General features: G+C 45.6%; 1 protein-coding gene across 2 annotated transcripts in view; it reads right to left on the bottom strand.

The window, feature by feature from the left end:
* LOC106570238 (trafficking protein particle complex subunit 9) overlaps window positions 1–25950 on the bottom strand; it is a 361123-nt gene that overhangs the window by 93312 nt on the left and 241861 nt on the right. For both annotated transcript variants that reach the window (XM_045694753.1, XM_045694752.1), the window contains 2 exons: window positions 25131–25273; window positions 11684–11794 (listed from right to left, as the gene is read on the bottom strand). In XM_045694753.1, the coding sequence (XP_045550709.1) occupies window positions 11684–11794; window positions 25131–25273 (254 nt within the window). The remainder of the gene's footprint in view (window positions 1–11683; window positions 11795–25130; window positions 25274–25950) is intronic.

The following is a 25950-nucleotide window of genomic DNA, read 5'->3' on the forward strand; positions in this document are numbered from 1 at the left end:
GTAAAGAAAATAGTGGACGCATACTGTACACATGCACACCTCTCTCCTCCGAATGGCTGTCATTTTGGTTGTGTCCAAATTGATGATATACACATACAGTTGAAGTCAGAAGTTTACATACACCTTAGCCAAATACATTTAAACTCAGTTTTTCACAATTCCTGACATTTAATCCTCGTAAAAATTCCCTGTCTTAGGTCAGTTAGGATCACCAGTTTATTGAAAAAATGTTAAATGTCAGAATAATAGTAGAGAATGATTTATTTCAGCTTTCATCTCTATAATCACATTCCCAGCGGGTCAGAAGTTTTCATATACTCAATTAGTATTTGTACCATTGCCTTTAAATTGTTTAACTTGGGTCAAACGTTTTGGGTAGGCTTCCACAAGCTTCCCACAATAAGTTGGGTGAATTTTGGCCCATTCCTCCTGACAGAGCTGTTGTAACTGAGTCAGGTTTGTAGGCCTCCTTGATCACACACGCTTTTCCCACAATTTTTCTATAGGATTGAGGTCAGGGCTTTGTGATGGCCACTCCAATACCTTGACTTTGTTGTCCTTAAGCCATTTTGCCACAACTTTGGATGTATGCTTGGGGTCATTGTCCATTTTGGAAGACCCATTTGCGACCAAGCTTTAACTTCCTGACTGATGTCTTGAGATGTTGCTTCAATATATCCTAGCAGGACAAAAATTTGACAAACTGACTTGTTGGAAAAGTGACATCCTAAACGGTGCCACATTGAAAGTCACTGAGCTCTTCAGTAAGGCCATTCTACTGCCAATGTTTGTCTACGGAGCTCGGTTTTATTGTTTGTTTGTCTATGTGCTCGATTTTATTTACCTGTCAGCAATGGATGTGGATGAAATCACTGAATCCACTAATTTGAAGGGGTTGTCCACATACTTTTGTATATATAGTGTATAATTTCACAGGCCTCCGCTTGAAAGGACAGCACAAATTAAACAACAATTAAGCACTCTGAACAGACAAACAAGAAGCTTTAACTGCAACACACACACACACACACACACGCAGGCCAGCAAGAACAGACAAACACAGTCCACAGGTGGCTCCTGATGGGAGGACGGTTCATAATAATGGCTGGAATGGAGCGAATGGAATGGCGTGTGTTTGATGGAAACCATGTGTTTGATGTATTTGATTCCGCTCCAGCCGTTACCATGAGCTCGTCTTCCCCAATTAAGGTGCCACCAACCTCCTGTGATACACAAACTACAGGCGTTTGAAGATTAGTGGTACTGGGTTTATGTCCCTGACTGAAGTCCCATCTTCAAACCAGGGTTGCTTTCATCTCCCAGGCATCTTCAAACAGACACATTGAGCCATGAAATGCCCCGTTTCATCGACGCAAATAGTATCTAAAAAGTAAAGAAAAACGCAAAGTTTAACAGATCTGGGATTGTTCTTTTGTGCATAAACGTTGAATATTAGATTTCTAACAATTCATTATATTTCCCAAATTAAGTAAGGTCGCAAACAGCTGTAAAGATAAACGCCTATACATCTAATTTCTAACAGTGACGTAGAACCTGCTGCATAGCCCTGCTGCTGTACAGGGAAGGGATAACAACATAATCTCATTCCTTTTCAACCACTGCCTCTCTTCCTTTCTGAATTGATTGTGGCGTCTTGCAGGGCTTAAACCTAATCTAGTCTATTAGCAGGCTTTTAATAACTGTCTCTGTTAGCGGTCCGAGAGGGCACGGAGGACCAGGGGCCGCCATCCTATATCACCCTCCCTTCACCCCCCTCTACCTCCCTCCACCCCCTCTACCTCCCTCCACCTCCAGACCATATCACCCTCTCTTCACCCCCCTCCACCTCCAGATCATATCACCCTCCCTTCACCCCCCTCTACCTCCTTCCACCTCCAGATCATATCACCCTCCCTTCACCCCCTCTACCTCCCTCCACCTCCAGATCATAGCACCCTCCCTTCACCCCCCTCCACCTCATATCACCCTCCCTTCACCCCCCTCCACCTCCAGATCATATCACCCTCCCTTCACCCTCCACTACCTCCCTCCACCTCCAGACCATATCACCCTCCCTTCACCCCCTCTACCTCCCTCCACAGCACCCTCGCCTCACCCCCTCCAGACCATATCACCCTCCCTTCACCCTCCACTACCTCCCTCCACCTCCAGACCATATCACCCTCCCTTCACCCCATCCAACCCTCAGACCACCACCCTACACCCCTCCAGGAGGAATAGAGGAGAGAAGAGGAGAGCAGGGGAGGTGATGATTGTACTAGAATATGCATATAATTATTAGCTTTGGATAGAAAACACTCCAACGTTTCTAAAACTGTTTGAATGGTGTCTGTGAGTATAACAGAACTCATTTGGCAGGCCAAAACCTGAGAAGATTCCATGCAGGAAGTGCCCTGTCTGACAATTTCTTGCCCTTCTTGATTATCTCTATCCATTACAGAGGATCTCTGCTGTTACGTGACACTTCCTACGGCTCCCATGGGCTCTCAGAAGGCGGCAAAAAGCTGAATCGTGGCTTTGCAGCCCCTGGCTGAAAAAAAGTAGCGCGTTTGGATAGTGGCTGGTTACAGTACTGTGAGACTCAGGCGCGTGCCCGCGTCGACCCCATGCTTTGTTTTCTTTCGTCTGTTTACCTAAACGCAGATTCCCGGTCGGAATATTATCGCTTTTTTATGACAAAAATGGCATAAAAATTGATTTTAAACAGCGGTTGACATGCTTCGAAGTACGGTAATGGAATATTTAGAAATCTTTTGTCACGAAATGCGCCATGCTCGTGACCTTTATTTACACTTCGGATAGTGTCTTGAACGCATGAACAAAACGCCGCTGTTTGGATATAACTATGGATTATTTTGAACCAAACCAACATTTGTTATTGAAGTAGCAGTGCTGGGAGTGCATTCTGACGAAGAACACTAAAGGTAATCAAACTTTTCTAATAGTAAATCTGACTTTGGTCAGGGCTAAACTTGGTGGGTGTCTAAATAGCTAGCCGTGATGGCTGGGCTATCTACACAGAATATTGCAAAATGTGCTTTCACCGAAAAGCTATTTTAAAATCGGACAACTCGATTGCACAAAGGAGTTCTGTATCTATAATTCTTTAAATAATTGTTCTGTTTTTTGTGAACGTTTATCGTGAGTAATTTAGTAAATTCACCGGAGGTTTGCGGGGGGTATGCTAGTTCTGAACGTCACATGCTAATGTAAAAAGCTGTTTTTTGATATAAATATGAACTTGATTGAACAAAACATGCATGTATTGTATAACATAATGTCCTAGGTGTGTCATCTGATGAAGATCATCAAAGGTTAGTGCTGCATTTAACTGTGGTTTTGTTTTTTGTGACATTATATGCTAGCTTGAAAAATGGGTGTCTGATTATTTCTGGCTGGGTACTCTGCTGACATAATCTAATGTTTTGTTTTCGCTGTAAAGCCTTTTTGAAATCGGACAGTGTGGTTAGATAAAGGAGAGTCTTGTCTTTAAAATGCTGTGAAATAGTCATATGTTTGAAAAATTGAAGTTTTTGTATTTTAGAGGAATTTGTAATTCGCGCCACGCCTATCATTGGATATTGGAGCAGGTGTTCCGCTAGCGGAACGTCTAGATGTAAGAGGTTAACACATAGTGAGAGGTATTCATAACTACTAATGACATGCTTCTGTAAAGGGATGGTTCCCCTCTTGAGATCCCTGCAGGATCGTCTGGGCTTATCGTCAAGGACATGGTGTGACAGGTGAGAGATTTATAAAAAAAATAACAGAACAGACCTGTGATTGTTTCTAATCACCTTTGCTTCTGAGACACTAAGCCAAGGGAGGGGTGGAACCAGCCATGACTAAGCAGTTTTAGGTCTACTATATAAGACCCCTGTTTTTTCAACGCTCAAGAGTGTGGGATCGACCAGCTTCATTATGGGAATAATTAATCGATATTAAATAAATATGATTGTTTGAAGAAATGATAAAGTCTCTCTCACATGGTTACGAATTTCCACGACAATAGTTCATCTGTGTAGGTATAAATATAAATATACATTGAGTGTACAAAACATTAGGAACTGCTCTTTTCATGACATAGACTGACCAGGTGAAAGCTATGATCCCTTGTTGATGTCACTTGTTAAACTCTGCTTCAATCAGTGTAGATGAAGGGGAGGAGACAGGTTAAAGAAGGATTTTTAAGCCTTGAGACATTTGAGACATGGATTGTGTATGTGTGCCGTTCAAAGAATAAATGGGCAAGACAAAATATTTAAGTGCCTTTGAATGGGGTATGGTAGAAGGTGCCAGACACACCTGTTTGAGAGTATCAAGAACTGCAATGTTGCTGGGAATGGTCCACTATCGAAAGGACATCCAGCCAACTTGACACAACTGTTGGAAGCATTGGAGTCAACATGGGCCAGCATCCCTGTGTAACGGTTTCGACACCTTGTAGAGTCCATGTCCCAACGAATTGAGGCTGTTCTGCAGGCAAATGGGGTGCAACTCAATATTCCTAATGTTTTGTCTAGTCAGTGTATATTTCTATACTATAAATATCAGCACAGTTCAAATCCCCGAGCCGACAAGGTGAAGAATCTGCAGATGGGCAAGGCATTTAACCCTAATTGCTCCAGAATCGCCATTGGGTGTCTCAGGGGGAGTTGGGATATGCAAAAAAAGAATATCCAATTCAAACATGCGTATAAACACACCCACAAGGGTTGCCTGTAGCCGTCTTTAACAGCCAGGTCTACTTTATGGGTGTTATAACATGGTCCTGATAGGAGACAGATCTCTGTGGAATGACCACGATGTTTTTAAACGGTGTGACGCCTCAGACCAACAAAGAGCACATGATTTGATAACCACATTAGATTGTGTCCATTTCAGGCCTGCTCTGAGATGCTGTGAATCCTCTGATTGCAGTAAGTGTCGGTTCGTCTGAATACCTCAGGCTTGGAGCTCCAACATGGAAAGAGAAAAAACACAGATGCAGGGAGGGACACACGCACGCATGCACATACACACACTGTGTAGCGTTACATCATGGGAGTGGGTAAGAAGAAGAGAGGGGGAAAAAGGAACCCGACAACTACAATCCCCCTTTTCACTCACAGACAGATGTATATCATAATCTCATCACGCAATTATGTCAGCTGTTTCTCCCAGTTTAGACCTACAAATGTTACAAATTAGAATTATCCACACACACACACAGCATGTCTATATTTTCCTTTGATTATTCAAACAGCAGCGCAGTTCATCTTAACCTGCATAGGAATCCATTAGAGAGAGAGAGCAAGAGAGAAAGAGGGTGGGAGTGGGAGAGAAAAAAGAGAGAGAACCAGTGAAAAAATTGTTTTTATCAAAGTGCTGCTGCTGCAGCTCTAACAGCCAGTGATCGCACTGGGGACAAACTGAGAGGAAGAGAGAAAATACAGAGCTGTGTGTGTGGTGTGACTGAGTGTTTGTGAGCCCAGTGTTCTATTTTTAGCTCACATGCTTGAGCTCATGTGCTGAGAGTGGAGGCGGGCTGTGCGGAGGCGGGCTGTGCGGAGGCAGGGTGTGCGGAGGCAGGTGAGAGCAACACGCTATTTATAGACTGCATGTGGCTGACTCCCCGTAACCCCCGGTTACCAGCAACAGCCTCAGCACCGACTCCACCTCCATCAATAACGGTCCTGCTCTTTCTGACACTGACACTCACACACACACACACACACACACACACACACACACACACACACACACACACACACACACACACACCTGTCGGATTGGCTGCTGTAGAGACAGATCTATACAAACAATTACAGTATGGATATACAGTATGGATATGCCTCAGTGCAGGAATCTGCTAATGCATTGATCAAGATGCTATTTAAATTCAGTCGATGCAGAGTTTACAGGGAGGGACAGTATAGAGCACAGGGTTTCTCTCTATGCAGACAAACAAAGCTCTGAGAACATACTGTACGATGTTGAAATCTGGTGAATTATTCGCTTCATTAGTAAATTATCTAGTGGCTTGGAGGATCTAATGATAAAGCCTCTGTCATGGTTTCAACTATATGAGATTATGGCTGTGAATGAATGGGATTAGAGTTAAAAATATATGTTGCATGGCCTGAGGGTAAACTAACAGACAGTTTAGAAGGTTCAGAAGCCAAAACAAAAATATAATATGATTCTTAAAGGGAAACTTCACAATTTTTCAACTTCATATTCATCATCTCCAGCACCACCCCAACATCATCATACATGAACATTGTGCATTTCTATGTTTTGTAGTAAAAACATAGAGGAAGATAAGTGCTTCCGATGACCTCATCGGTGTGCATCGTGCAATTTTGACCAATTGTGAGTAGGCATTGCCTACTAATTGGTTGATGATGTCATTGGAAGCACTTATCTTTCTCTTTTTTTACTATAACAACATAGAAACGCGCCATTTTCCCATGTTGATGATGGGGTGGTGCTGGAGACGTTGAATATGAAGTTGAAACATTTGGAAATTTCCCTTTAATGTGTTTTGCTATTACAGCACCTATACTATATATTTCTCAACTTACATTTTGATGCTATCTCGCACGCACACACACACACACACACACACACACACACACACACACACAGATCTAGACAATATGGGTGAGTGAGCAGGGATCTAGACGTTAATATAGGTTGTATTTAAAATGGTGTTTGTGTGCCACTGGTTGCCCTTTTCTTTTCTTGTGGCAACAGGTCACAAATCTCTCTCTAAGCTATGTGTCACAGCCCCTACCCAGAACACTCTAGGCGACACAACTGCGGGGGGGAATGTCGGCCAGAAGAAGCTACTGGATGGATCAACTGGATGACACAGAACATATGCGGCCCGCCATCCCATGCGTGGAAGAAAATAGATAATGGTTACAGGAAGCACATGCTGGCAAAACTTTCATGTCTGTAATGAAAAAAGGCTAAAACATAGGCTGCTAATAATGCATTTGCAAACTAGCCTAGTGTCTTTTAAATCAGTGGTTCCCAAACTGTGGGGCGGGCCCCTCCCTCCGAGGGGTCGGCATGGGGGTCCCCATCCAATAAAATAAAATATACAGTACCAGTCAAAAGTTTGGATACACCTATTCATTCAAGAGTTTTTCTTTATGTTTACTATTTTCTACATTATAGAATAATAGTAAAGACATCAAAATTATGAAATAACACATATGGAATCATGTAGTAACCAAAATACTGTTAAACATATCAAAATATATTTCAGACCCTTCAAAGTAGCCACCCTTTGACTTGATGACAGCTTTGCACAATCTTGGCATTCTCTCAACCAGCATCATGAGGAATGCTTTTCCAACAGTCTTGAAGGAGTTCCCACATATGCTGAGCACTTGTTGGCTGTTTTTCCTTCACTCTGCAGTCCAACCCATCCCAAACTCATCTCATTCTTGGTCAAATAGCCCTTACACCGCCTGGAGGTGTGTTTTGGGTTATTGCCCTGTTGAAAAACAAATGATAGTCCCACTAAGCGCAAACCAGATGGGATGGCATAGCATATCGCTGCAGAATTCTGTGGTAGCTATGCTGGTTAAGTGTGCCTTGAATTGTAAATAAATCACTAACAGTGTCACCAGCAAAGCACCCCCACACCTCCTCCTCCATGCTTCACGGTTGGAACCACACATGCAGAGATCATACATTCACCTACTCTGCGTATCACGAAGACAGTGCCCCATGGGGAGGGGGTCACACTCGGACATTCAGAGAGGGGGTATATTATTGTGGCACAAAATCAAAAGCCTGACTGCATGGAGATGCTTGGGAATATGGCCAATACGGGGGACCGTGTTGTGGGTGTTTCAGAGAAAAGGTGTACATTTGACCTCCATCATCTAGGTCATGACAATGGTTAATAAAATCTCTCCATTTCTGCCCATTTTTTGCACGGTCTTGCAGGCCTTCTCATACAGCTGCAACTTTAAATGCATTTGTAAATCAAGACCTTTCTTGAGTTGGGCTCTGGGATGGTGCAACTGTTGAGAATGTGAGCCTATGGTTGTGTGGGGGGAAAGAGTTGAGTGTGTATGAGTGTGTGGGTGTATGTGTGTATCTCACAACTGTTGCAAAGGAGAAAAGATGTTAGGGACAATAGAGGATGATTCACAACAATTGTTTGCTAATATAATAATTGCTTGCAATAATGTAATTTTGATAATGGTGAGACTGGTGAGAGGTAAAAACCTTTTCATAAATTGCCTACATTACTACAAATATTAATAGCTAATTATGGAAAATAAGAAACAGGATTCTTAAAATATATATATTTTTTTGATGGCTATATATAATACAAATCGAGGTAAGGGTGATGGAAATGCATCTGATCTACTTCTGTTCTGTAAACGGCCCTGTGTGCTCTTTTCGAAGGTTGGATCCCAGTCTTTTCAGGGCTATGGGATACAGGGGGTCGGGGGTGGTCTGCCGGGCATTGGGATGACAACCCAACTCGGGATGAGGAGGGCTTTTAGAGGGTGGAATGGTGGGGACCAAGTAGCAATGCAAATCATGGTACAGCTATATTGACACTCAATCATCATGTTACTTTTTAATGGTACGTTTACAAACATATATTTTCATAAATAGAATTTAAAGTTGTGTCTCATTATGGTAAGTGGTGAAATAAGTATAGCCAGTTACAATTGTAATGGCCTAGCAGATAATAAGAAAAGACGATCAGTATTTACCTGGCTAAAAGAGAAGGAATATAATATCTATTGTTTACAGGAAGCTCATTCAACAATTTTACATGAAGTTTTGTGGAAAAAGGACTGGGGGGGGGTGAAATATATTTCTCCCATGGGCACACTTTGAATTAAAAGTCTTTAAAAGACAGCCCGACCTCTTGACAAGACCTCTCCGAAGGCAGTGGGTTCATCATTCCTAACGTGTTATTGCTGTACCATAGACAGGAGAACAGGGCGGTCCAAAGTCTTACTGTCACTTTCCTGGAAAAGTTAGGAAACCTTCCTCTATCTTTGCAACAGCAAAATTGACCTAACTTATGAACCAGCCATGTAGAGAATAAGAAAGATAAACATGCTAGTTAACCATTTCTAGAGACATTTTCCAATAGTCCTACAGAAGGATAGTGTGAGAATACTCCGCTATATGGCTGTGTGGCTGAAAAGAACAGCCCCACACCACCCTGTGTTGTCTCAGATGCAGGCTGTAAGAGAACATTCCTCTCCTGTAGACTAAGGAACAGCCCCACACCACCCTGTGTTGTCTCAGATGCAGGCAGTAAGAGAACATTCCTCTCCTGTAGACTAAGGAACAGCCCCACACCACCCTGTGTTGTCTCTGATGCAGGCAGTAAGAGAACATTCCTCTCCTGTAGACTAAGGAACAGCCCCACACCAGCCTGTGTTGTCTCTGATGCAGGCTGTAAGAGAACATTCCTCTCCTGTAGAGTAAGGAACAGCCCCACACCACCCTGTGTTCCCTCAGATGCAGGCAGTAAGAGAACATTCCTCTCCTGTAGAGTAAGGAACAGCCCCACACCACCCTGTGTTGTCTCAGATGCAGGCAGTAAGAGAACATTCCTCTCCTGTAGACTAAGGAACAGCCCCACACCACCCTGTGTTGTCTCTGATGCAGGCTGTAAGAGAACATTCCTCTCCTGTAGACTAAGGAACAGCCCCACACCACCCTGTGTTGTCTCAGATGCAGGCAGTAAGAGAACATTCCTCTCCTGTAGACTAAGGAACAGCCCCACACCACCCTGTGTTGTCTCAGATGCAGGCTGTAAGAGAACATTCCTCTCCTGTAGAGTAAGGAACAGCCCCACACCACCCTGTGTTGCCTCAGATGCAGGCAGTAAGAGAACATTCCCCTCCTGTAGAGTAAGGAACAGCCCCACACCAGCCTGTGTTGTCTCAGATGCAGGCAGTAAGAGAACATTCCTCTCCTGTAGACTAAGGAACAGCCCCACACCACCCTGTGTTGTCTCTGATGCAGGCTGTAAGAGAACATTCCTCTCCTGTAGACTAAGGAACAGCCCCACACCACCCTGTGTTGTCTCAGATGCAGGCAGTAAGAGAACATTCCTCTCCTGTAGAGGAAGGCTTGTGGGTCACACACGGTGTACACGCACATTCCCCACACACACACACACACACACACACACACCTCCCCACCCGCATTCATAGCAGGAGGAAGGACGCTCCTCAGAGATAGCTGTGACAGGAGTCATAACTCGTTCAGAGGAATAACAGGCGGTGTGCGGAAGAGAGGAGAGGAATGGAGGCAGGGAGAGAGGTTCAGAGATGGAGAGGGGGAAGGGAAAGGGAGAGGAAGCGACAGTGTCGGAATAATCCCATCTCAAGACGTACAGCAGCTCTCACTGTAAACAAATGTCCGACATGTCTTCATCAATGCAGAATGAATGTGTGTTGAGAGATACAGCCGGCTACTGATTGAGCCCCCGCTTAGTGTTCAAAGTCAACAGGAATATCTTGTCTCATACTAAAATCCAGTGACATGAGCAGCTCCATAGACATATTTAGAAAGTATAGGTTATCTAGTAAAGGACGATGTTAAAGGCATAGTTCACCCACTTCACAAAATGATTAATTGGTTTCTTTACCCTGTAAGCAGTCTATGGCCAAATTAAGACAGCAGTCTGTGATTTGGTTAGTTCACCTTGTCTATAGACTTCTTACAGGGTAAGGAAACCAATGTCATTTTGAACATTTGGGTGAACTACCCCTTTAAAGGGCGGCTCCAGAGGCTGTCGTTATTGACCCCCAGTAAAACACCCCAGAGTGGGATGTCAATAATGGACCTAACTACCATGGTTAGGTCAACAGGACAGTGTTGACCCGTCGGCACTAATCCATACTTAGCCATTACAGTCTCATTAACCCAACTCCAGCTATTAGAACGCTGTTTAAAGCACTTGAAGACAGAAGATACACTGCAGGCTATATGTAGGCAATATATGTCACATGATTCACACACACAACATGGGCTTGGTCACAGTATACACAGTGTACAAATCATTCAGAACACTTTCCTAATATTGAGTTGCACCCCCCCCTTTTTGCCCCCAGAACAGCCTCAATTCGCCAGGCCATGGACTCCACAAGGTGCAGAAACCATTCCACAGGGTTGCTGCCCCTTGTTGACTCCAATGCTTCCCACAATTGTGTAAAGTTGGCTGGATGTCCTTTGGGTGGTGGACCATTCTTGATACACACGGGAAACTGTTGAGTGTGAAAAACCCAGCAACGTTGCAGTTCTTGACACAAACCGGTGCGCCTGGCACCTAATACCATACCCCGTTCAAAGGCACATAAATATTTTGTCTTGCCCATTCACCCTCTGAATGGCACTCATTCACTATCCATGTCTCATAAATAAGGGACATCAATAAGGGATCATAGGTTTCACCTGGTCAAAGAGCAGGTATTCCTAATGTTTTGTCCACTCAGTGTATATCGTTCACAAATATGACTCTGACTGGTTGGATTTGAGTTTGTGTTCATATACGATGATTCATTTACCTGCTCATGTTCATAAGAGAAACCTGGCCCACAATGTGTGTACATTTAAAACATGGAATGGACTGTTATCCACTGGCTCCCTGTGAATGGGCAGGTTAAAGGTCACATACCTCTGACACTCTGAGGCGTGCAGCACCAAGTCCTGGTTGTTGTTGGCGCTGACCGTCAGCTCATGTTCTGTTGAGTTGAACACGTCCAGCAGCAGATGGCACTGACGGGTTCTGGGGAGAAAGATAGAACCGGGTTAAAACCACACACACAAACACAGACAAATGATGGGTACAGGGGAGAGAGCAGATGTTTTTAACTTGAAGTAATACAACATCCAGCGTGTAATTGCGAACGAGAGTCATGCCTACTCTCTTCAAAATGGAAAGAGAAACAGAACACAAACACACAAGCCAGTACATTAGCTGATGTACACAGACACAGAACACTAGAATACACTGTTAAATTGATATTAAGTTGATTAATAATGTACTGATATACCCCAAATAAAATTGAAAGGTCAGTTCAGTGTTCACTTAGCAACACCAAGGGTATCAGTCAGTCTCCCCGCTGGATACTTGTTGAAAAGGTTCACTTTCAAAACATTTCTACGTCGGCTACAGAGCCAACGTCTGCGATGTGCATGTTGCAACATTATACACGTCGCCCAGATGACTTCCTGATAGTTTTCGCTATTAAGCTACTGCTGTGGTGACCGTTTTCACAGCCCTGTTCTACTGTATGTCGCTCTCTCCTGATTGGCTAAGCTGCTGTGTCGGTGCTTCCTGATTGATGGTCCAGCTAAACTGTGTGGAGGATAAATCAGTTGTCTCCCCCCTCTCTCTCTTTTGGTACAACCGTCCACTGGGTTAATCATGTCCTCCAGCAGAGACAAAGAGACAGTTGGAGAAACATGGACGCTCCTGCTAGAAATATGGTATTTTAATTACCCTGACACTTTATTAGGGGGCCGGGACAAACTCTGATGAAGTCTCCTTTAACTCTGGGATTTAAGAGGAGGGAGGAAAAAAGTAGAGTGGAAGGGCTGAGGACATGGTGTCTCTAAGAGGGAGGGAGGGAAGCAGTTAGACGGGACGGCTGAGGGTAAAGCGGTCCTTTGCAGGTTTGTGGTCTGGAAAGTAGGTGAGCTAGCAGTCGTCCTACACCTTGCCTTCAGTACATGGGTGATAGAATAGATCTTTGAGATCAGTTGCGTTTTGAGTAACTCCCGTCTGCACAATGGACTACAGTACATACACTGAGTGTACAAACATGCTCTTTCCATGACAGACTGACCAGGTGAATCCAGGTGAAAGCTAAGGATCCCTTACTGATGTCTCTTGCTAAATCCACTTCAATCAGTGTAGATGAAGGGGAGGAGACCAGCTAAAAAAAGGGATTTTTTTAAAGCCTTGAGACAATTGAGACCTGGATTGTGAGGGTGAATAGGCCGGTCAAAACATTTAAGTGCCTTTGAAAGGGGTATGCTATTTGGTGCCAGGCGCAACGGTTTGAGTGCGTCAAGAACTGCAACGCTGCTGTTGTTTTAACGCTCAACAGTTTCCTGTGTGTATCAAGAATAGTCCACCGCCCAAAGGACATCCAGCCAACTTGACACAACTGTGGGAAGCATTGGAGTCAACATGGGACAGCTTCCCCGTGGAATGCTTGCAACACCTTGTAGACTCCATGCCCCAATGAATTGCGTCTGTTCTGAGGGCAAAACAGGGGAGTAACACAATATTAGGAAGCTGTTCTAAACGTTTTGGACACTCAGTGTACACTATTCTAATTTCAGAGAAAATATAACACCATTCTTAAAACTATTTATTTTTCCAAGGAATGATGTCTTTTACCTATGTTTTGTGGAAAAATAAGAAAAAGAGAATGTGTAAGACAGATCGAGAGAGGCTGGAGAGGATAAACAGATCGAGACAGGCTGGAGAGGAGAAAGATCGAGACAGGCTGGAGAGGAGAAAGATCGAGACAGGCTGGAAAGGAGAAACAGATCGAGACAGGCTGGAGAGGAGAAACAGATCGAGACAGGCTGGAGAGGAGAAACAGATCGAGACAGGCTGGAGAGGAGAAACAGACATACAGAGACAGGCTGGAGAGGAGAAACAGACATACAGAGACAGGCTGGAGAGGAGAAACAGACATACAGAGACAGGCTGGAGAGGATAAACAGATTGAGACAGGCTGGAGAGGAGAAACAGATTGAAACAGGCGGTAAGGCGAGACGAGAGACAGGTTGGAGAGGAGAAACAAATAGAGACAGGCTGCAGAGGAGAAACAGACAGACAGGCTGGAGAGGAGAAACAGACAGATGTGTAAGACAGATCGAGAAAGGCTGGAGAGGAGAAACAGATCGAGACAGGCTGGAGAGGATAAACAGATTGAGACAGGCTGGAGAGGAGAAAGATCGAGACAGGCTGGAGAGGAAAAACAGATCGTGAAAGGCTGGAGAGGAGAAACAGATCGAGACAGGCTGGAGAGGAGAAACAGATCGAGACAGGCTGGAGAGGAGAAACAGATATACAGAGACAGGCTGGAGAGGAGAAACAGATTGAGACAGGCTGGAGAGGAGAAACAGATTGAGACAGGCGGTAAGGCGAGAGGAGAGACAGGTTGGAGAGGAGAAACAAATAGAGACAGGCTGCAGAGGAGAAACAGACAGACAGGCTGGAGAGGAGAAACAGACAAATAGAGACAGGCTGGAGAGGAGAAACAGAGCCAGGCTGGAGAGGAGAAACAGACAGACAGGCTGGAGAGGAGAAACAGACATACAGGCTGGAGAAACAGAAACAGAGCCAGGCTGGAGAGGAGAAACAGAGCCAGGCTGGAGAGGAGAAACAGACAGACAGGCTGGAGAGGAGAAACAGACAGACAGGCTGGAGAGGAGAAACAGACAGACAGGCTGGAGAGGAGAAACAGACAGACAGGCTGGAGAGGAGAAACAGACCGACAGGCCGGAAAAACAGAAACAGAGCCAGGCTGGAGAGGACAAACAGAAAGACAGGCTGGCTGGAGAAACAGAAACAGAGCCAGGCTGGAGAGGAGAAACAGAGACAGGCTGGAGAAGAGAAACAGACATACAGAGACAGGCTGGAGGGGAGAAACAGACAGACAGGCTGGAGAGGAGAAACACACATACAGAGACAGGCTGGAGAGCAGAAACAGACATACAGAGACAGGCTGGAGAGGAGAAACAGACATACAGAGACAGGCTGGAGAGGAGAAACAGACAGACAGGCTGGAGAGGAGAAACAGACAGACAGGCTGGAAAAACAGAAATAGAGCCAGGCTGGAGAGGACAAACAGAAAGACAGGCTGGCTGGAGAAACAGAAACAGAGCCAGGCTGGAGAGGAGAAACAGAGACAGGCTGGAGAAGAGAAACAGACATACAGAGCCAGGCTGGAGAGGAGAAACAGAGACAGGCTGGAGAAGAGAAACAGACATACAGAGACAGGCTGGAGGGGAGAAACAGACAGACAGGCTGGAGAGGAGAAACACACATACAGAGACAGGCTGGAGAGCAGAAACAGACATACAGAGACAGGCTGGAGAGGAGAAACAGACATACAGAGACAGGCTGGAGAGGAGAAACAGACAAACAGAGACAGGCTGGAGAGGAGAAACAGACATACAGAGACAGGCTGGAGAGGAGAAACAGACAAACAGAGCCAGGCTGGAGAGGAGAAACAGACATACAGAGACAGGCTGGAGAGGAGAAACAGACATACAGAGACAGGCTGGAGAGGAGAAACAGACATACAGAGACAGGCTGGAGAGGAGAAAAGGACATACAGAGACAGGCTGGAGAGGAGAAAAGGACATACAGAGACAGGCTGGAGAGGAGAAACAGACATACAGAGACAGGCTGGAGAGAAGAAACAGACATACAGAGATAGGCTGGAGAGGAGAAAAGGACATACAGAGACAGGCTGCAGAGGAGAAACAGACATACAGAGACAGGCTGGAGAGGAGAAAAGGACATATAGAAACAGGCTGGAGAGGAGAAACAGACATACAGAGACAGGCTGGAGAGGAGAAACAGACATACAGAGACAGGCTGGAGAGGAGAAACAGACAAACAGGCTGGAGAAACAGAAACAGAGCCAGGCTGGAGAGGAGAAACAGACAAATAGAGACAGGCTGGAGAGGAGAAACAGACATACAGAGACAGGCTGGAGAGGAGAAACAGACAAACATAGACAGGCTGGAGAGGAGAAACAGACAAATAGAGACAGGCTGGAGAGGAGAAACAGACATACAGAGACAGGCTGGAGAGGAGAAACCGACAAACAGAGACAGGCTGGAGAGGAAAAACAGACAAATAGAAACAGGCTGGAGAGGAGAAACAGACATACAGAGACAGGCTGGAGAGGAGAAACAGACATACAGAGACAGGCTGGAGAGGAGAAACAGACATACAGAGACAGGCTGGAGAGAAGAAACAGACAGACAGGCTGGAGGAGAGAAACAGACAGACAGGCTGGAGAGGAGAAAAGGACATACAGAGACAGGCTGGAGAAACAAAAACAGAGCCAGGCTGGAGAGGAGAAACAGACAAATAGAGACAGGCTGGAGAGGAGAAACAGACATACAGAGACAGGCTGGAGAGGAGAAACAGACATACAGAGACAGGCTGGAGAGGAGAAACAGACAAACATAGACAGGCTGGAGAGGAGAAACAGACAAATAGAGACAGGCTGGAGAGGAGAAACAGACATACAGAGACAGGCTGGAGAGGAGAAACAGACAAACATAGACAGGCTGGAGAGGAGAAACAGAGCCAGGCTGGAGAGGAGAAACAGACAAATAGAGACAGGCTGGGGAGGAGAAACAGACATACAGAGACAGGCTGGAGAGGAAAGGAGAAACAGTCATACAGAGACAGGCTGGAGAGGAAAGGAGAAACAGTCATACAGAGACAGGCTGGAGAGGAAAGGAGAAACAGTCAGACAGAGAGAGGCTGGAGAGGAGAAACAGACAAACAGAGACAGGCTGGAGAGGAGAAACAGACATACAGAGACAGGCTGGAGAGGAGAAACAGACATACAGAGACAGGCTGGAGAGGAGAAACAGACATACAGAGACAGGCTGGAGAGGAGAAACAGACATACAGAGACAGGCTGGAGAGGAGAAACAGACATACAGAGACAGGCTGGAGAGGAGAAACAGACATACAGAGACAGGCTGGAGAGGAGAAACAGACATACAGAGACAGGCTGGAGAGGAGAAACAGACATACAGAGACAGGCTGGAGAGGAGAAACAGACATACAGAGACAGGCTGGAGAGGAGAAACAGACATACAGAGACAGGCTGGAGAGGAGAAGCAGACATACAGAGACAGGCTGGAGAGGAGAAACCGACAAACAGAGACAGGCTGGAGAGGAGAAACAGACAAATAGAAACAGGCTGGAGAGGAGAAACAGACATACAGAGACAGGCTGGAGAGGAGAAACAGACATACAGAGACAGGCTGGAGAGGAGAAACAGACATACAGAGACAGGCTGGAGAGAAAAAACAGACAGACAGGCTGGAGGAAACAGACAGACAGGCTGGAGAGGAGAAAAGGACATACAGAGACAGGCTGGAGAAACAAAAACAGAGCCAGGCTGGAGAGGAGAAACAGACAAATAGAGACAGGCTGGAGAGGAGAAACAGACATACAGAGACAGGCTGGAGAGGAGAAACAGACATACAGAGACAGGCTGGAGAGGAGAAACAGACAAACATAGACAGGCTGGAGAGGAGAAACAGACAAACAGGCTGGAGAGGAGAAACAGAGCCAGGCTGGAGAGGAGAAACAGAGCCAGGCTGGAGAGGAGAAACAGACAGACAGGCTGGAGAGGAGAAACAGACAAATAGAGACAGGCTGGAGAGGAGAAACAGACATACAGAGACAGGCTGGAGAGGAGAAACAGACAAATAGAGACAGGCTGGAGAGGAGAAACAGACATACAGAGACAGGCTGGAGAGGAGAAACAGACAAACATAGACAGGCTGGAGAGGAGAAACAGACAAATAGAGACAGGCTGGAGAGGAGAAACAGACATACAGAGACAGGCTGGAGAGGAGAAACCGACAAACAGAGACAGGCTGGAGAGGAAAAACAGACAAATAGAAACAGGCTGGAGAGGAGAAACAGACATACAGAGACAGGCTGGAGAGGAGAAACAGACATACAGAGACAGGCTGGAGAGGAGAAACAGACATACAGAGACAGGCTGGAGAGAAGAAACAGACAGACAGGCTGGAGAGGAGAAAAGGACATACAGAGACAGGCTGGAGAAACAAAAACAGAGCCAGGCTGGAGAGGAGAAACAGACATACAGAGACAGGCTGGAGAGGAGAAACAGACATACAGAGACAGGCTGGAGAGGAGAAACAGACAAACATAGACAGGCTGGAGAGGAGAAACAGACAAATAGAGACAGGCTGGAGAGGAGAAACAGACATACAGAGACAGGCTGGAGAGGAGAAACAGACAAACATAGACAGGCTGGAGAGAAGAAACAGAGCCAGGCTGGAGAGGAGAAACAGACAAATAGAGACAGGCTGGAGAGGAGAAACAGACATACAGAGACAGGCTGGAGAGGAGAAACAGACAAACATAGACAGGCTGGAGAGGAGAAACAGACAAATAGAGACAGGCTGGAGAGGAGAAACAGACATACAGAGACAGGCTGGAGAGGAAAGGAGAAACAGTCATACAGAGACAGGCTGGAGAGGAAAGGAGAAACAGTCATACAGAGACAGGCTGGAGAGGAAAGGAGAAACAGTCAGACAGAGAGAGGCTGGAGAGGGGAAAGACACAGAGAGAGGCTGGAGAGGAGAAACGGACAGACAGAGATAAGCTCGAGAGGAGAAGAGAAACAGACAGAGAGAGACAGGCTGAAGAAGAGAAACAGACAGAGAGAGACAGGCTAGAGAGGAGAGAAGAAATACACCTACAACAGCTAGGAAACTGGCCCTGATGAAAGGACTAATACCTTTGATGTTGTGATGTTAGGACAGGACAGGAATGGACGAGTACTCCTTAATGTGTTTCCGTTATGTAACGTGTGTGTTCGAATGTTCACACGCAAACACCCTCCACCCTCCCACAAACACCACCGGATAATGAATGTCTCCCATTTCTGGACAGCGCTATGTCATGCTGACGAATGAGCCGTGAGATCAGCCATTCACCGTTAATGATTGGTGGAGAGGCCTCCCGTCCCGTCGGAGAAGAATAACTTACCAAACTTGGCAACCCATTCACCAAACCTGGCTGCCCACGGTAGCTCATCACTTCTTAGAGCCACCACTGACAGCCAAATGAGCTTTTAAACAGATGGACATGCAAATCATGTGACTGGCTGTCTCCCCAAACAAATCCACAGCCTGCAAACCCTGAGACTATGGATGAGACCACTTCAGCCACCGTCACTCCTTTAGCTAGCTTATTGTTATTCAGATAGTCTCATCTGAAACAGCAACACACAGGTGGCCTAGCTAGCCTAATGCTGTGGGGCTTGGTGTCTGACTTTGAGGTGTGGTAGTGGTCAAAATGTCTGCCATCACCACAGGATAGAAGGATCATCATCACTGGGCAGATGAAGAAGGCAGCGAGAAAGAGGAGAAGCAGCTCAATGGCTGGTCAATCCTCAGGATCCACGATCAATATGTGCTGATTCCACAGCGGCTCCACCGGCACAACACTGACAATACGTCCTCAGCCCTCCTATACACTCCCACGTGAAATAAATATGCTTGATTAGGCTTGGGCTAGTTGGATTTAGAGTGCTGCCAATGTGTTGCTATTTTTAGTGTGTGTGTGTGTGTGTGTGTGTGTGTGTGTGTGTGTGTGTGTGTGTGTGTGTGTGTGTGTGTGTGTGTGTGTGTGTGTGTGTGAGAGAGAGCCTGTGGGGAACAGAGCAGACAGAAGGCTGGGCAACTAAGAACAGGTTTAGACTGAAGACTGAATCATGTCCTGGTAATATGAAACATCTGTGTGTGTGTTTGTGCTCGTGTGTGTGTCTGACAGTATGGACCAGTATGTCAGATAACAGACCCCAGCTGCTGTATGCAGTATTGGTATGGTTCCAACAGGTTTCTATCATGAATGGATCATTGACTATTTCACTGTCACGACTTCGGCCAAAGTCGGCTCCTCTCCTTGTTCGGGCGGCGTTCGGCGGTCGACGTCACCGGCTTTCTAGCCATCACCGCTCCACTCTTCTATTATCCATTGGTTTTGTCTTGTTCAATTCACACCTGGTTTGCATTCCTCAATCACACTAATTGTATTTATTCCTCTGTTCCCCCTCATGTCTTTGTGTGAAATGATTTGTGTGTTACTTGTTGTACGCACTAGGCTAAGCGTTTGTTATTTTCCGTGTGTTTTCACAAAGCTTATTTGTATCGCTATACATTTATGTTGTGTGACATTTCTGCGCGCTATACACTTTGCCTTGTAGGCTGGAGGAGGTTTTTTATGCAGCTGCGTCCATCTGTATCTCTCTCTTGCCGTAATAAAGTGTGCGCCTGTCAACAAATCTCTGCTCTCCTGCACCTGACTTCAGTCAGGTCATAATTATTGGCACACATTATAAAGACGAGTGAAAAAGACTGTATAAAATGAATCCAAATACTGAGCTATATTGCATGCAAAAAAATAACTGAAAATGTATTATTTTATACTTATTTGTCCAACAAGTAACTCCAAAAGTCTACATTTTTATATGAGGTTTTGGCTGATTTCTTTTGATTTTCCCATGATGTCAAGTAAAGAGGCACTGAGTTTGAAGGTAGGCCTTGAAATACATCTACAGGTATACCTCCAATTGACTCAAATGATGTCAATTAGCCTATCAGAAGCTTCTAAAGCCATTACATCATTTTCTGGAACGTCTGACCCACTGGAATTGTGATACAGTGAATTATAAGTGAAATAATCTGTCTGTAAACAATTGTTGGAAAAATTACTTGTGTCATGCACAAAGTAGATGTCCTAACCGACTTGCCAAAACTACAGTTCGTTAACAAAACATTTGTGGTGGTTGAAAAATTAGTTTTAATGACTCCAACCTAAGTGTATGTAAAATTTCGACTTCAACTGCACACACACACACACACACACACACACACACACACACACACACACACACACACACACACACACACACACACACACACACACAAAACATTAGGAACACCTACTCTTTCCATGACATAAACTGACCAGGTGAATCCAGGTGAAAGCTTTGATCCCTTATTGATTTCACTTGTTAAATCCACTTCCATCAGTGTAGATGAAGGGGAGGAGGTCTGATGAATCTTGATTCCAGCTGTTTTACACTGATGGGAGGACTAGGGTATGGAGAAAACCACTAGTACATGTATCTATCATTCTGTGTGTCAACATTGCAGGCTGGTGGTGGTGGTGTGATGGTGTGGGGTGTGTTTTCATGGCAAACATTGAGCCCCTTGATAAAAGTGGAGCAACGTTTGAATGCCACAGGGTATCTGAACATCATTGCTAATCAGGTGCATCCCTTCATGGCAGCAGTGTATCCATCTGCAAATAGATTTATTCAGAAGGATAATGCCCCATGCCACAAGACTAGGATTGTCCAGGAATGGTTCCACAAATATCAGACACAGTGAATTCAGCTTCCTGCAGTGGCCTGCCCAGTCACCAGATCTCAATCCAATTGAGCATCTGCGGGAGGAAATGGAACGAGCTATTCGGAGTAGAGATCCACTACCAGCCAACTTGACACAACTGCGGGAAGCATTGGGGTCAACATGGGCCAGCATCCCTGTGGAATGCTTTTGACACCTTGTAGAGTCCATGTCCCGACGAATTGAGGCTGTTCTGAGGACAAAAGTGGGTGTAACACAATATTAGGAAGGTGTTCTTAACCTGTTGGGGCTAGGGGGCAGTATTTTCACGGCCGGATGAAAAACGTACCCAATTTAAACAGGTTACTACTCTGGCCCAGAAACTAGAATATGCATATTATTAGTAGATTTGGATAGAAAACACTCTGAAGTTTCTAAAACTGTTTGAACGGTGTCTGTGAGTATAACAGAACACATATGGCAGCCAAAAAACCTGAGAAAAATTGAATCAGGAAGTGGGAGAAATAAGAAATTTCGTTTTTCTTACACTCGCATATTTTTTAATTTATTTTATCTTTATTTAAATAGGCAAGTCAGTTAAGAACAAATTCTTATTTTCAATGACGGCCTAGGAACAGTGGGTAAACTGCCTTGTTCAGGGGCAGAATGACAGATTTGTACCTTGTCAGCTATATAAATATATGAGAGAGACAGAGAGAGAGAGAGAGAGAGAGAATGTTAACATATGTTTCCCATGCCAATAAAGCCCCTTGAATTCAATTAAGAGAGAAAGAGAGACCGAGACAGAGACACAGAGAGAGACAGAGAGACAGAGAGAGAGACCAAAACAGAGAGAGAGACAGAGAGAGAGACAGAGAGAGAGACAGAGAGAGAGACAGAGAGAAACAGAGAGAGAGACAGAGAGCGAGAGAGACCGTGACAGAGACACAGAGAGAGAGAGACCGAGAGAGAGAGACAGAGACAGAGACAGAGAGAGAGAGAGAGAGAGAGAGAGAGAGAGAGAGAGAGAGAGAGAGAGAGAGAGAGAGAGAGAGAGAGAGATCAACAAGCATCCTTTTCTCTGTTTCAGTCTCCCTATTTAAGGGCTTTTTCTGTGAAAGACCTGCTTTATGTACTGTAATGGAATGAAGTGAGCTGCACTGGCCCACTTAATCACTACACCAAGCCATAGAAAGGTTCTCCAGAGATGAGAGCGATAGAGCGAGAGAGAAATATAGAGCGAGAGAAAGCGAGAGAGAGAAAGAGTAACCGACAGAGACAGTCCCTCCCCCTTTACCCCTCACAGCAGTAGTGTGGTACATTGTAAGAGCAGCAGTATAAAACTAGAAAAACAGGTTTTTATTCACATTCCTTTTCAAAGGTCTCTTTAAGTCCACATTTTGAAGCCACAGAGGACGGCCGAAAATACAGACAGAAAGCGATCGCTGAATAGAGGAGTTCACTTGCTGCTCAACTGCATTATTCCAGACAGTTTAGACACTGGGAAACTGCAGTAGACAATATGGAAAGATCTACGTATAAAGATAAGGCAAATGTATGCAGCTCTAACTAAACCCTGTCTAAAACGATGGACAGTAAGGACTCAAGATACCGTCTATTCATTTACACCCAGATCCAATGTGTCAATTGGGGTCAGAGAGAGAAACCCACACTGACTGGTACCTGGTGTACAAGTGCATTCTCTCCTCTCCCTCTCTGTCTCTCCTCTCCCTCTCTCCTCTCTCTCTCTCTCTCTCTCTCCTCTCTCTCTCTCCTCTCTCTCTCTCTCTCTCTCCTCTCTCTCTCGGTCTCTCTCTCTCCCTCCCTCTCTGTCTCTCCCTCTCTGTCTCTCTCTCCCTCTCTCTCTCTCTGTCCGTCTCTCTCTCCTCTCTCTCTGTCCGTCTCTCTCTCCCTCTCTCTCTGTCCGTCTCTCTCTCTCTCCTCTCTCTCTCTCTCTCTCTCTCTCCGTCTCTCTCTCTCTCTCTCCGTACTCTCTCTCTCTCTCCGTACTCTCTCTCTCTCCTGTACTCTCTCTCTCTCCTGTACTCTCTCCCCCTCTCTCTCCCATCTCTCTCTCCTCTCTCTTTCGCCCTCTCTCTCTCTCCTCTACACTCCCCTCTACACTCTCCTCTACACTCTCCTCTACACTCTCCTCTACACTCTCCTCTACACTCTCCTCTACTCTCTCCTCTACTCTCTCCTCTACTCTCTCCTCTCCCTCTCTCTCTCCTCTACTCTCTCCTCTACTCTCTCCTCTCTCCCTCTCTCTCCTCTCTCCTCTCCCTCTCTCTCTCCTCTACCTCTCTCTCTCCTCTACCTCTCTCTCTCTCCTCTCCCTCTCCACTTTCTCCTCTCCCTCTCCATTCTCTCTTCTCCCTCTCCTCTACTCTCCCTCTCCCTCTCCACTCTCCTCTATTCTCCCTCTCCTCTATTCTCCCTCTCTATTCTCCCTCTCCACTCTCTCCTCTTCTCTCCTCTCCCTCGCCACTCTCTCCCTCTCTCCTCTACTCTCCTCTCTCACTTCTCTACTCTCTCTCTCCTCTCCTCTCTCTCTCTCTCCCTCCGCTCCCTCTCTTCTCTCCTCTCCCATACTCTCTCCTCTCCTCTCCCTCTCCTCTCTCCTCCACTCTCTCTCTCCTCCACTCTCTCTCTCCTCCACTCTCCTCCACTCTCTCTCTCCTCCACTCTCCTCCACTCTCTCTCTTCTCTAATTTCTCTCTCCTCCCTACTTTCACAGTGAATTATGGATCTCCTCTGAGAATCACCTCTCAATTAATGTCAACTTTTGTCATATGAACCCAGAGAGAGACAGTACTGCTGGGATACTGTAAACAGATATACAGAGGGTATTCTCTGTGGAAATGTCACTACCTTTCCTTTCACAGACAACGCAGCATCGCTTGAGAAAACTCCAGAGAGACTCACGTCGAGATTGAAGGAGCAAAATCTACAAATCTACTGTGTCTGATTAGGAGAAATAGTTTGGGGGGGAGGTGGGAGGTAGCGAGGGAGAGGCAGATCTATGAGTGAGGGAGGGAGAAAAGGGGGAGTGACAAGATGATAGTGACTGCAGGGCGGAGGAGAGAAGAGACAGATTTATCACCAGAGCAGAAAGATAGAGAGGAAGATGGATTGGTTAAACTGCAGATATTATTACAGCGAATGATTCACCTCAAGTGGTGATTACTGGAGTACGATCTGTCTCCCTCCCTCTCTCCCTCGCTTCTGCAACCTGGCTTTTTCCACAGAGCCGGAGAGATGACAAGGGGGAGGGAGAGAAAGAGGAGACAGAGAAAGAGAGTAGAGCAAGAGAGAGGAGAGAGAGAGAGAGAGAAAGGGAGTGAAAGCTAGGAGAGATAATATTCATCCGTTACCACCTAGGCCTGTCAGTAGAAATGCCATCTTTCCGATTTCCCATTGTTACAGCGACAATAATGTCACTGAGCAGAGCAGAGCCCTGGTCTAGTCTGGTCTGGTCTGGTCTGCTGGGTAGAGGAGCAGGAAGTGGGGACTGAGGGGGATCTGGTGCGACGTGTTTACCCAGTCAAGATGGAAAAACACAACAAACACTTTGCGTCATCACAGTTAAAGTGGAACCGTGGAACACAACACAGTGCCCTTACTAATAGGACAGAGATAGCAAGGACAAACAGTACTAGGAGTTAGTTAGATGACTGTTGAGGGTAGGAATGACTGATACAGCAGGATAAGAGAAGCGGAAACATCTAGTTAAATGGTACAGAAGTAACAGCCTAGCAAACACTGTAACATTGTCTCAAAGTTGCGACAGCGTAGTGCGGTGGTTGTGTTTTTGCCGGGCGTTGTTGGGACAGTGATGTCGACCGTCTGTCGATGCACTTTATCCATAGGAAGGTAAGGTAACCTTAATGTTTGTTCACTGTTCGCCGCTCCCCAGAAGTGATAGTGAATAAAGTGTTGATAGTGTTTACCTGGTGGCTGGTAGTGTGCTGACCCTGGTGAAGAACACAGAGGGTTCTACGTCAACATGCACACCCAGGGTCAGGTCCCGGTAGTAGCCCTCCACCCTGCCTGCTCCTCCCGAGTACTTAAATGTCATCACAGCTTCCAACGTCTGGAAAGAGAGAGAGGGCGAGAGAGAAAAATCTACATTGATACAAGGCTATTCTAAGAATAGAGTACAATGCATTAAACCGTAACTCAATGATTCAGGTCGAAGATTGAAGCTAATGGTGGTTTACAAAAAGCTTTGGACAAATGTACTGTTCAGATGGTCCAGCAGTTTCTATTGACTCCTGCATGGAACAGTGAACCTGGGGTCAAAGGTGACAACCAGCCAACCACTGACTCTCTCTTCTCAACCATGAGCAGAATGACACGTATTCTGAGATCATTAACAAAAAAGTGATGATGAAATAATGAACACACAGGAATGTGATGTGTTCTGATGATGTGTAATCAAGAGAGTGTAGTGAAAAGGAATGTGATGTGTTCTGATGATGTGTAATCAAGAGAGTGTAGTGAAAAGGAGGATAAGCAGATAGTAGAGGGACTTGATGGGTCTCTCGATATTCAGACACTGTATGTGGGAAAAGGTTTGTGTATGTATGTGCAAGTGTGTGTGCGTGTAAACACATGCCTTTGTTTCCATGGAAAGCTGACTGGCCCTCAACCCATGTGTGTAATCCATTGAGCTTTGCCAAGCGTGTGTGCGTGCGTGCGTGCGTGCGTGCGTGCGCAGTGCCTGTAAGCATAGAGCAGGTACAAACAGGTTATCATCATGTTTTTCTG

Source organism: Salmo salar, chromosome ssa14, assembly GCF_905237065.1.
Source record: "Salmo salar chromosome ssa14, Ssal_v3.1, whole genome shotgun sequence".
Taxonomy (NCBI): Eukaryota; Metazoa; Chordata; class Actinopteri; order Salmoniformes; family Salmonidae; genus Salmo; species Salmo salar.